General features: G+C 39.1%; 1 protein-coding gene across 1 annotated transcript in view; it reads right to left on the reverse strand.

Moving 5' to 3' along the window:
- Positions 1 to 13,764, reverse strand: part of LOC135077695 (DNA topoisomerase 2) — a 48,581-nt gene that overhangs the window by 14,734 nt on the left and 20,083 nt on the right. The window contains exons 8-9 of the mRNA XM_063972266.1: positions 5,113 to 5,270; positions 1,419 to 1,627 (exon numbers count right to left, since the gene is read on the reverse strand). Coding sequence (XP_063828336.1) covers positions 1,419 to 1,627; positions 5,113 to 5,270 — 367 coding nt within the window. The remainder of the gene's footprint in view (positions 1 to 1,418; positions 1,628 to 5,112; positions 5,271 to 13,764) is intronic.

Genomic DNA, 13,764 nt, shown 5'->3' on the forward strand with positions numbered 1-13,764 from the left:
GCGAATTGGCTTTTGTTGTATAATTGTATTGCTACACATATGCGAAAACATGTAAATGGTGTATAGTTTCTTAAGCAGTGGTTAATCTATTATTGTTTCACTGTATGTTTTCCAATCAAAATAAAATAAAATAAAATAAAATTATAGGGACTAATATTTACTCTACGTTACTGTTTAAATCTGTGTGTAAACAAATAAATACTAAAATCTTAGGGGACTGGAATACCTACTCGTAGATGCTATTTTGCAATAGTCAAACTCAAATATTCAAGGATATACCGCCATAGATCGTGACACTCAAAGTAGCTAAAAAAAGTGACAACCTTAAGGTTGTAACAAAAACGTGTTGCGAAATTTTTGGCTACTCCGGATGTCCCGTATTTCACGCTGACTGTACTAATCGTCCACGACTCTAACGCCCGTATTCACAAACGATACTTGTTTAATGAAACAGCAAAACGAACGCAGTGTTGAATAGAGCTCTGTGACTGGTTCGTGTGTCACCCTGTGCGTCCACGCGCCCAGTGAGACCTCATAGTAATGTTTGTTAATACGGGCGCAAGTCTATAAAGGGCAAATAGGCCTTTAAAAAGCACTTTTACGTCCCAGTATTAACCCTACCACTGCTTCAGGACAATAAATGAGCCAGTGCTGAGAAGAAGCAGCGCAAGAAACTCCAGTCACTATTCTCTTACTCATTACACTAAAAACCCTCGCCTTGCCGAATACTTGCCTCTTGATCAGCTCCTCGACCATGGCCTTCCGTTTCTTGTTCTCCACCACCAGTCCTTTATCACACTTCTCTAATATGAAGCGCGCCTGGTTGGACAGCTTGTCGGCCTCGGCCTGCAGCTGGCCCTCGAGGTAATCCTTGCGTGCGTAGTACTCCAGCCGGGCCGGGAATCGAACCCGGGACCTCTCAGCATAGTAGTCCGTTTCAGAACCAGTACACCAAACGGCCGACAAAAGTTACGGACTTTTTGGCTACTCTGGATGGTACGTATTTGACGCTGACTGTACACTAATCGTCCACGACTTCAGACTCTTACTCATTACACTATAAACCCACTATAACCCCCACCATTGATTGTAGACTAAGAGCTGGTGAACGCCAGACTTACGTCAATTTATAGCTGAAAGTTTGTCAGCGTATGCTCCCAATATAGATTAGAATTGGTGCATCATAAAGTTTGCGTCATCGTAGCTTTGGCAGCTACTCTAAAAAAATGTCTGGCAAGGAGTTGGAACTGTCAAAACTGTCTGGCTGATGAGGAAACTACTTCTAATCGTTGCCCAAATATTATTTAAAAAAAATCGTCTTTCTAATTCTAATCTATACTGTGAGCATACGCTGACAAACTTTCAGATTTTATAAGGTCTGGCGTTCACTAGCTCTTAATCTATTGCCCAATACTCGCCTCTCTTGATCAGCTCCTCGACCATGGCCTTCCGTTTCTTGTTCTCCACCACCAGTCCTTTATCGCACTTCTCTAATATAAAGCGCGCCTGGTTGGACAGCTTGTCGGCCTCGGCCTGCAGCTGGCCCTCGAGGTAATCCTTGCGACGCACGTAGTATTTAAGCCGGAGATCGTAGAACGTACGGAGGATTTCTTCCACTTTGTCGTACCTGGGTCGGAGAAAAATGGATTGGTATTTGCTCTTAGAATAGAAATATAAGTTTTTATAGTAAGCGGTCGAAAAGGAACTTAAAAGTTACTGTGCCCGCTGATATATTAGTGCACGCAAGTGTTGAAGCCGGCTCCCCTCTATCTGGCAGAATCTTGTTACGCAGAAACTCATTTTGCATAACTCACTTGGCATAATCTTCTTTAACCGAATATTTATAAGGCATAAACAAACATTGTTAAATATAATCATCGTTTGGTATAATGTTTATATACCCGAATTTTCAATGGCATACTTTTAAGATAGCAGAATTTTATTTGGCATAATTTCGATTAGCATAATGTTTCTTTAGCACCATGATTGATCGCGACTGTGCGACGGGCGCCCGCAGTGAGTGTGCGAGTACGATAGCAACATAATTACGCGCGAGCGATAAGGATGGGTAGCTTGGGGTCACTGGTCAAAATTCTACGTGCTCGGCGACCAGACTATAGCGTCTTTCGAGCAGGATCGATGCAATACTGGCGCAGTGTCAACCCGGCGCTGTTACGCTGACCTTTGTACGTTACTGATCCGAAAAAAAATGTAGCTTTGGCGCCGCGCGGACGCGACACCGCGAGACGCTGGCGAAACGACGTTTGGCGAAACCCTAGTGTGGCAGAGGCTAAGGTCATTCCCGCACTAGCGCAAATCAAGCGTCCTAACCAGCGCCGCGCCCGCGTCCTCGCGGTCCCAAAGCAAATTTTTTTTCGGACTACCCTATCACCCCGCTGTTCTCAGCATAGCCTAGGCGCAGACCACTGACTTTTAGTTGGCCGATAGTTAATCTGGTGGCTGTTAATCAGTATGGAGATGTATGAAAGTGTGCACACTGGATCGGCCGATTCTTCATACAAATTATAATCGAGCACAACTAATCGGCCGTATAAGTCTGTAGTCTGCGCCTTTGCTTAGCGTCACGTCTTCGCAGCGTCGACACTACGTAGGCGCTAACGAAACGACGTTCGAAATACGCTAGTTACGAGGCTGTTACGAACGGCCTCCTTTTAAGTCTATGTTTTTATAATTTTATTTTTTTCTATGGTTTGGCTTCTTGTCATCTGTCTGTCGCTTCTTTATCCCTGTATTCCTGTATGTTCCTTTTATTCCTTAATATAGCCCTTTCCCTGAGCCCGGGTATCATTTTTACTCCTTTCTATCCCAATTCCTAACATTTTGGTCCTTCTTCCGGCAAAATTTATAAAAAAAAATTCAAAATTTTTCCCCTTCCTTTTTTCGCTTACCAGCTATGATAACTCGGGCTCAAAGAATGTTCTTGCTTGGCTACGAAGTGACGCGCGGTCATATCTTCCTTTTGTTGCGCACCGCCTGGCAGATATTTTGGAGCTTTCCACCATTGATGAGTGGCGTTGGGTTCCAACTGTGTTGAATGTCGCTGACGATGCCACCCGTCCTAACTCAAATACTCCCCTTCCTAACAGTAGATGGATTGAAGGTCCAGAGTTCTTGAAAGCCCCGTCTAGTGACTGGCCTGTTGAAATTTCTACCAGTGGGCACTTTAACACTGACGAGCTAAAACCAAGCGCTAGAATTAACCTCATTAACGTAGGTCATATTTCAACCACATCCATTATTCCATCTGTCATACCTTTGTGTGCGGATCCGTTCCGCTTCAGCCAATGGCTGCGTTTGCTCCGCTCTACAGCGCGCGCGCATTTGTACATCAGGAGCTTGAAAGGTAGAGCTAGTGTGTGCGCCTCAACCTCCCACGCTCCTGGCTCTGTTAGCTCTACTAAACTTATGCCGCTGTCTGCCGATGATATGTACATCGCCCGGTCTCACATCTTTCTCCAGGCCCAAGTGGACTCCTTTCAAGAAGAAATGGCTGCTATACGCCAAGGTTTGCCAATTCCTCGGCAAAGCAAGCTGCAAAAGCTTCATGTGGTCCTTGGGGAGGACGGCCTACTGAGACTCTCAGGGCGTGTGGGAGCAATTACCGGCGTGCCAGATGCAATGAATTTTCCTATTATCTTGGATGGAACTCATCAAGCCGTGCGACTACTAATTGAGCACGAGCACCGTCGACTAGCCCATGGCAATAATGAAACCGTCGTGAACGAGCTACGCCAGGAGTTTTTCATCTTAAACCTTAGAAGCACCGTCAGATCTGTGGGGCACAGGTGTCAATTTTGCCGTATCAGGAAAGCAACCGCTGTGATTCCTCCTATGGGAAATCTACCTGCTTCCCGTCTAACCCACCATTGTCGTCCTTTCACGTGTGTTGGACTAGATTACTTCGGCCCCGTCCAGGTGACGATTGGCAGGCGGCACGAAAAACGGTATGTCGCCTTGTTTACGTGCCTGACGACCCGGGCAGTTCATTTGGAAGTTGTACACGATCTGTCAACTGACGCCGCGATAATGGCTTTACGTCGGTTTGTAGCCCGTCGAGGCACGCCTAAGGAGATCTGGTCGGATAATGGAACTAGCTTTGTTGGAGCGACGAAATTCCTTCGCGAGCTCTACGGTCCAAAATTGAACGACTTCACTGTGAACAACGGAATAGAATGGCGTTTCATACCGCCTTCGGCGCCCTCAATGGGCGGAGCTTGGGAGCGCTTAGTGCGTTCCGTTAAAACGGCCCTTAAAGTGATCCTCAAGGACAGAGCCCCTAAAGAACCGATATTCACCACCCTTCTCGTTGAGGCGGAGGCAATCGTGAATTCAAGGCCACTAACGCACGTTTCGGTTGGACAAGAAGGTAACGAAGCTCTCACACCATTTCATTTTCTGATCGGGACTTCCTCAACGGGAAACCATCATGTTGGCGCCGTCCCTCAAGACTTGTATGGTAGATCCGCTTGGAGGAAGACTGTGAGACTGGCGGATCTCTTTTGGCAGAGGTGGCTGAAAGAATACCTTCCAACCCTCGTTCCTCGGCGCAGCGGCAGCGAGGTTGAAGGAACCCCTCTCAGTGTGGGTGACCTCGTCCTTATTGTTGACGGGAATTTGCCGCGGGGAACTTGGCCCAGAGGTCGAGTAAAGAAACTGTTTCCGGGTGGAGATAACGTTGTTAGAGTGGCCGAGGTCTCCACAGCGGGAGGGGTGTTACGAAGACCGTTAAGAAAACTTGTTCGGTTGCCTGTCTGAAGGCCGTTGTATATACATATGTACATCCCATTTTAAGGCCGGTCGTATCAATCTCTCCCGCTCTCACTCCTTTCCTTTGATACTCGTATTCTATCATTGTTGAGAGAGAGGGAGAGATGTTACGAACGGCCTCCTTTTAAGTCTATGTTTTTATAATTTTATTTTTTTCTATGGTTTGGCTTCTTGTCATCTGTCTGTCGCTTCTTTATCCCTGTATTCCTGTATGTTCCTTTTATTCCTTAATATAGCCCTTTCCCTGAGCCCGGGTATCATTTTTACTCCTTTCTATCCCAATTCCTAACAGAGGCCTTATAGCCGACTAGTATGTCCACTCACTTGTTGAGGCAGTTGTTGTGGTCGAAGGCGTTCATGCAGCTCATGGAGATGGTGGTCTGCAGCTTGAACACCTTGTGCACGCCTTCCGCCTCCACTTCAGCCAGTTTTCCCGGCAGCAGGGTCACCACGAAGCGCACCGTTGTGTCTGTGTTGTACTCCTGCAATAAAGATATTACAATACAGTGCAGAGCCTACAATAGCGTGAGTAAGGAAGTGGACCTGTTTTCGCAGTCTTATTCATCTTACTTAAAGATATGCAAGTGTAAGTTATAAAAGAGCCATTTATCTGTGAAGTTTTTGTTTTGTTTTGGAACTATTTTTGTTTTTGTCTTAGAACTATTCTTTGTATAAGATTAAACTAAACAGTCGTATCATGTACTAAGCAAATGCCGTGTATAGCTATAACTGGAGTGCAAAGGACATTGTCAGAAACCGCCTAAAAAACCGCCCAAAAACATTAACCCATCATAATTATGTTCTATTTTTTTTAATACATTAAGCACCCTTTCATTCTAATGGACACTTAAGCATTGAAAAATTAAATAAATAAGTCTTTTAACGTTTATTCTATAATACTATTACAACTTCCGGACGTTTTGGTGCGTGGCATGGTCTAAAACCTATCAAGTTCCATAATTTTTGCCGATAAAATCTGTACGAGGCATTACCGTACTTTATTGCTGGGAGTCCATGTATAGTGATGTTCCTGCGGCCATCATAGACAATAAAATATCGATTTTGAAAATAAAATAAATCGATTAAACTGCTTTGAAGACTAGATTTGCGTTAAAAGCTAAAAAGATATTGACGCTATTACAAGAAGCTATCTAAAGTGTCCAACTGGTCGAAGGTCGTAAATAAAATAAAAATAATTAGGACCATAAACTGATATTCATGGTATCATAACTGTAAAAGTGTCAGAATCCGATGTTGAATCCAATGCCAGTTGAAGTGTGAGAAACATATATATGTTACGGTCAAAGTGATAAATGTGAAAATTATGAATAATCGCCGGTTATTATGAATAATTACCGCAAGATTTGGTTAATGTGATTAATATGAGGTCATTTATGTGTGTATAAAACTAAATAGGCGGCTTAGGGGTGGCCCAAGGGCCACCCCCGCCGCACCTTAACCTATTTTTCACTTTAAATCAAAACATTATGTTATAGGCATCATGGAAAAGTAATATTATGCAAGAAACATTCCAAACTCATTATGCCAAATTATATTAATATATGATATCAAAACGTTCAAAAGTTTGGCTGTACACGAGCACGTACACAAGATGTTGTTCTCTTTTATGAAATTTGTTAGTACTATACTAGTAAATTATTAAATAATCACTGTTAAATGAGATTTATTTATCACTTTTACCGCGACTGTCGGTAATTATTCATAATAACCGGTTATTATTAATAATTTTCAATTTATCACATTAACCGTAACATATATATTTTTTTTTATGTGACAGGAAGTAAACGAGCAGACGGATCACCTGATATCAACCTAGTATAGTTGCCAGTCTCTCATAATCTATGCCAATGAGGGTTTTCGCGATTGAAAAATCCGCCAGATGGCAATACGTAGACGTGAGGTCCAAATGCTGCATGATTGGTTATTTTTGACATGACATTGACAGATATCCACCAATCATGCAGCATTTGGACCTCGCGTCTACGTATTGCCATCTCGCGGATTTTTCAATCGCGAAAACCCTCATTCATAGCACATGTATAATAATAGACCAAATGAACTTTTATAGATTGTGAAAGAGAAGATAAAGATTTTATTATTTTATTAAAATCTTGCCACGAGGTAGTTTTTCAGTAGAAACCAGGATTGGATAATCGCTACAGGCAAGTATCAGAACATTTTATAAATATTTTTAATCGATTATATCCAGGGTTCGAGGATATATATCAAGGGATATATATCAAGATATATATCGGATATATATCAAGCCGGTTTTGATGATATACAGGGTGTTTGGCGCATCGTGTGCCAAAATGATTTGGCAGATAGAATGGGTCATTTCCTATATTTTCAGCCCCCATAACACGTTCCATGCCAGGCGGCTACTTTTATATTAATTTTTTTAATAATTTCACCAAAATACCCAAATCGCATCATTTAATTTCGATTTAAAAAAAAACTACTAGGCGTAGCCTCAAAGTAAATATTTTGTTTTGACGTGCATTGATGTAGGGTTGCATCAAATCTAAATTTACTGGCAAATATCATCTAGTTATTTTTTAATTCAGCTTTGAAGTTTTCCGAAAAGTTAAAAATGGACTGAACATTTAAGTTTACATGGCTATAAAAAAATAAATAAAAGAGATAGCGATCTTCGGATTTTATCAAAACTTCTCTAGTCTATCCCCATTCAAACGGTATACTAATCTTATTTAAATAATAACAATAACTTCACAAATTCCTTAAATTAGTGCATTGACTCTACTCGGACTGATTTGCGAAATTTGTGTTTATAGCCCCTTTTTGTGTGAATAGCACGTTATTAAACACCTAACAGGTAAAAATTATTTATCTTATGCAATGTAAAAACCTTTTCCCTATCGTTTTTCAATGTGGATTTCTTGAATTTAAAGACGAAAATAATTATTTTGATCGTTTATTAATTATTACAAATTTAGTTCAAAATGACCGCCTCGGCAACGTATACACTCACGACATCTTCTTCTAATTTTGACTATTGTCGTATGCAGCCACATTTCTTTTTTTATTACTACAAAGACGTTTTCTACTCGTGGATTAGAAGAGATGGCCCTATACAGTGGCCTGCACATTCCCCAGACCTAATTCCGTTAGATTTTTACGTCTGGGGACGAGCTAAAGAACTGGTGTACGTAACGGATTCAAACAATAGAAGAACTACAACAATGAATAAAAAACGCCTTTGTAGTAATAAAAAGAGAAATGTGGCTGCATACGACAACAGTCGAAATTAGAAGAAGATGTCGTGACTGTATACGTTGCCGAGGCGGTCATTTTGAACTAAATTTGTAATAATTAATAAACGATCAAAATAATTATTTTCGTCTTTAAATTCAAGAAATCCACATTGAAAAACGATAGGGAAAAGGTTTTTACATTGCATAAGATAAATAATTTTTACCTGTTAGGTGTTTAATAATGTGCTATTCACACAAAAAGGGGCTATAAACACAAATTTCGCAAATCAGTCCGAGTAGAGTCAATGCACTAATTTAAGGAATTTGTGAAGTTATTGTTATTATTTAAATAAGATTAGTATACCGTTTGAATGGGGATAGACTAGAGAAGTTTTGATAAAATCCGAAGATCGCTATCTCTTTTATTTATTTTTTTATAGCCATGTAAACTTAAATGTTCAGTCCATTTTTAACTTTTCGGAAAACTTCAAAGCTGAATTAAAAAAAAACTAGATGATATTTGCTAGTAAATTTAGATTTGATGCAACCCTACATTAATGCACGTCAAAACAAAATATTTACTTTGAGGCTACGCCTAGTAGTTTTTTTTTAAATCGAAATTAAATAATGCGATTTGGGTATTTTTGTGAAATTACTAAAAAAATTAATATAAAAGTAGCCGCCTGGCATGGAACGTGTTATGGGGGCTGAAAATATAGGAAATGACCCATTCTATCCGCCAAATCGTTTTGGCACACGATGCGCCAAACACCCTGTATATCAACTTTTAAAATTTGTTACTGTATTTGTACTTTTTGACATAAGATTTTTATTTTTTTAGTTGATTTTGCCGTATTTCAAAGATATTTTATGTTTTTGCTTTATTTGTCTGATTTTAAGTTTTAAAAACATTAAAAACATGTTTATGTAACACATATGCAATAGTATTCATGAATAATACAATAAAATAATACTATGGCTTTCATACAAAATTGATATATGTATATCAAAGTTGATATATATCGGATATACAGGGTGTTACTTTGCATTCTTGCCATATTTACAGAGGTTACTATATTACTGATACTGAACACAAATCTGTAAAAAAATAATGGCCGAAAAAATTTTTTTTTAATCCTGAGTATTTTATTTTATCGACAATCTGTTAAACACACCACTAATTATCGTAACGCATGCACATCACATTGTTGGCGATGGCGATGGAGACTTTTTTACTTTTTATTGTATTTTTAAATATCTATTGCAATCTATTGTCTTTAAAATGTCTTTTTGACACTTGTAAAAAACTGAGAAATCCATCAAACACAAATCACGTTAATAAATAATACAAAAATGACTGAAGTGTATTCAAACAACGAATAATTTAATCAAAATGGTGCTTGGAGTGTCTGCAAGACGTCTTAGACGAAATGCTTGATGACGTACCCTTAGCGTTACACCAAATGCTCTACTACCAGCAGGATGGTGCTCCCCCACAATAAGGACGTCAAGTGCGCGAATAATACGTTTGGTGAACAGTGGATTGGACGAGGGGTCCTAGCTTGGCCACCACGATCGTCGGACCTGACACCAATGGATTTTTGGAGTGACTTGAAACGACTGGTATGCGCAGAAGAGATAAACAGTGTAAACGCGTTACATGAAAGGATTGTTTTAGTGAAACTGTGATACAAAACGTTTATGTGTTGCGAAAACTAAAGCGAAAAACCTACGCTTCGCCGTGCTAGACTGTGCCTTCATCAGAACGGAGGACACTTTGAACACTTGCTTCGCAGTACGTAAACTTTGTAAGTAGAAACTTATAAATAAATAATTAATTGTGAAAAAGGTGATTTCATCTCATACCTACTTAATTTATTAATTTGTAAAAATAGGGTACAATGTTGTAAATTAATTGAAACCCTATTAATTATTACGTATTTTTGACGGTCCTAAGCCCGTAAAGTAGAAAGGAAAATCTGAAATCAACTGAAGAGTATTTTAAAATAGTTATTATGACTGGATAAAAAGGCTGGTACCCAAAGCCATAAAATTAAGAACTAGGCCACGCCCACTAGGTTTATTCCACTTGCACCTGTAAAACGTGCGAGACAAAATTGGTTTATTCCAATTTGTACTGAAAAACCAAATTTACTAAAATCTTAGTGTACTTTCTTTATGGGAGTCTCTTGTTTATCTTAAATAATAGGTATTGTTACCTACTTTTATCTCTGTGAATATGGCAAAAATGCAAAGTAACACGGTGTATATCATAAATATCGGATATTTTCGAACCCTGATTATATCCTTGTGAATCGTTTTAATAAATTGTCATTTTACTTTTTCAATTAAAACTTTTTCAATCCCTAGTCTTGTCAAACTGTCATAATGTCAACAAATTATAATTTATAAATGTCACGTCAGTTGACTCAATTTCAGTCTTCTGTGCGTTTATTGTATTTTTATTTCAATGAAATAGTGCTAAAGGGTTAGTACTAAAACTGAAAGCCTTTTTTCAGAAAGAAAACCAATGTGGTGCCCTTATTATTCATGCTGTTTGAAAGTTACAAGTCAGTGATACAGAGTTGCCGACATTATAACTCCGTAGTGATACCATACCAAAGAAGAAGTTTTCCTAAATACTTGTGTTGTTTTTATATGTGATCGAATAAAAAGGATTAATTCTACTGCTCAAATGGAATAACTTATCCCAAGAGACCGAATATAAAAAAAACCTCTCCATAGAAATTATCACCATCACGAGGATGTGAATTTTTTTGAGAATTTGATATTGGTCCTGTAAGAAAAGTAGTTGTATTTCAGTAGTAGAATCAACCCTTCTTGTTTCATCAGCAAGAGTAACTATAAAAACGCCCTGTAGGTAGGTATTATTAAGCTGAAGAGTTTGTTTAGTGTCAATGACTGTCACACAGTGTAACTTAAATTGGCATATTATGATAATGAACATAAAAACTTAAATAAATATGTATGTTAATATTTTTTCTATTTATTTATTTTCCCAAAGCTTCACAGTGACAGCTGAAACAGCAATACTGTTGTAAAACTAAACTTGGAACAAACTGTTACAAATATTTTACAAATTAAAATAAAACCGCATGTTGCTTTACTTTCTCGTATCCCAACTAATATTATAAATGCGAAAGTAACTCTGTCTGTCTGTCTGTCTGTTACGCTTTCCCGCTTAAACCTCGCAACCGATTTTGATGAAATTTGGCATAGAGATAGTTTGAGTCCCGGGAAAGAACATAGGATAGTTTTTATCCCGGTTTTTGAAACAGGGACGCGCGCGATAAAGTTTTTCTGTGACAGACAAAATTCCACGCGGGCGAAGCCGCGGGCGGAAAGCTAGTAGGTAATAAATGTAATTAATGGCTAGATTATTAATGTTACTTTGTTACCCTCAATAGTGAGGAGATCTTATAAAATGGTAACCCTGATTTTTATTGTCATTCAAGTGCTCTTTCTTCGCATAGGCTTCTGTGATTTGGCCAAGGGCCACACACATTGCGATAACATTATGCGACATTGATTTGACAGCAGCGGAGTGAAGTCTTGCGACTATGCAAAATGATACCCTGTAATCGTAGCGCATACAGACATAGACGGGACGGGGCACATAGCTCGTAGAGCTGATGGCCGCTGGGGCAGGAAAGTTCTTGAGTGGCGACCACGAGCCGAAAGACGTAGCGTGGGCAGGCCTCCCACTAGGTGGACCGACGATCTGGTGAAGGTCGCGGGAGGTGCCTGTATGCGAGCGGTGCAGGATCGGTCTTCGTGGAAATCCTTGGGGGAGGCCTTTGTCCAGCAGTGGACGTCTTTTCGGCTGAAACGAACGAACGAACGATACGTATTACCACTATTTACCAGACATTACTATTTATTGCATACTCGCCGGATTACACGTAGGAGCACGCGCGTAACAGCTTCGGCCTTGCATTCAAATTCAAATTCAAATTCAAATTCAAAATTATTTATTGTGAATTATTATAAGATCTTGTTCCGCCCTGTTACGAACTTCCTCCGTGAGGATATCCCCGCCGAATTCTATGATGAACCTATCAAAAGTCATATTCTGCAATGTCAACCCACCACAAGGTGGACCGACGACCTGATAAAGGTAGCGGGAAGGCGCTGGATGCAGGCCGCTACCAACCGTGCGATGTGGAAGTCATTGGGGGAGGCCTATGTTCAGTAGTGGACGTCCTGTGGCTGAAATGATGATGATGATGAAGAAATGAATGAAAATGACAAATCTTCGAACGTGTATAATACCGTGCCAAAGTAATCATATAATTTTGGCACCTTAATAACTATTGCCGTTTTTGTTGTAAAGATCATGCAGCGCTACTTGCGGATATTATTGGAAAGAAAACTATGTGGGCTCTAGATCTGAAGCCGCTTTAACGAACACGAAGTGCTCATACAATGCGGCGTATTTTCTTCCAGTCTTTAGTCAGGACTTTAGTCGAATTAAAACCCCGGTTGAACGTGATATAGCCGCACTAGAATACGATGCTTTTTTGCATAATCGCAAGACTTCGTTCCGGTGTCGACCGAATGTTATCATGATGTATGTGGCCCAGGGGTTACCGTAGCCGCTAAGGTTTGAAACTTCTTGCTTAAAATATTGTAGTCTTTGGCATAGACTACGATGGTAGTCATGGAGATAGGAGTTTGTTATCTCGTGTCAGATGTAAATGGTGAAAAGAAAACTCATGATTCGTGATATTTTTATGTAATATGTAGGTATTTTATAAAAGTGGAACCCCGAGTGATCTCCAAAACCCATTCTATTATTATATACGATTCGGCTTCGATATCTATAATACAATAGGAGTTTATTTCATGTGTCAGATGACAAGGGTGGAAACAACCTACGATTCATGTTGTTTATTTACGTGCAATATGTGGGCATATTATAAAAGTGGAATGCCGAGTTGTATTTCTAAAACTTGTTCTATTATTTTATACTATTTGGCTGCGACTCGGCGTGACGACAATACAAAACATTTTTCGCGAATCGGTGTTCATACATTCACACAATACATTAGACGCCATGTTGTCATAAACGACATATTATAAAATCGCTGTGATTTAATATTCTTAATCATTAATTTTATGGCAAGTGTCCATCAGGAATCATTGTTCTTACACACAGAATCGTATTATTTCGCTTTCGGGTAGTAATATGTCAAAATTGTTGGTTCTTAGGCGAACAATGTATGGAGAACGAACATTGTCCTTTATTTTGTTATCTAAATTATTTGTAAAAACTAATTTACAACTATAGTCTATCCAATATAGCTTGATTAGAATGACAGCTGCCATCAAAAGTAACGACATAACTTTGTAGTAGCGTTCAATGAGAGCTAAATATTAGCGGACAAGAAATAATTCACGTCTGACCTACAAACAATATTTTCGACGACAGTGCTTCCAATAAAAATGATAATTTCGTGTAAATGCAGCGTTAAATTACACCAATAAGTAGTAATTCGAAATTATAAAAATCAAGCTAGAGTATTAACGACGTCTCTACAAGGTTATCTCGAGTTACAAAAATGTTAGTGTTGGGACATATCGACAAATGTCATATTAAATTAAAACTATTTTTTTAACATATTTAACAAAAAAATTTTCTAACTAATTTTTTAACATATTTAAGTCAAGTTATACGTTTTTCTAAATGTTCACTATTAAAAACCAAAAAACATTTCAT

Source organism: Ostrinia nubilalis, chromosome 13, assembly GCF_963855985.1.
Source record: "Ostrinia nubilalis chromosome 13, ilOstNubi1.1, whole genome shotgun sequence".
Lineage (NCBI taxonomy): Eukaryota > Metazoa > Arthropoda > Insecta > Lepidoptera > Crambidae > Ostrinia > Ostrinia nubilalis.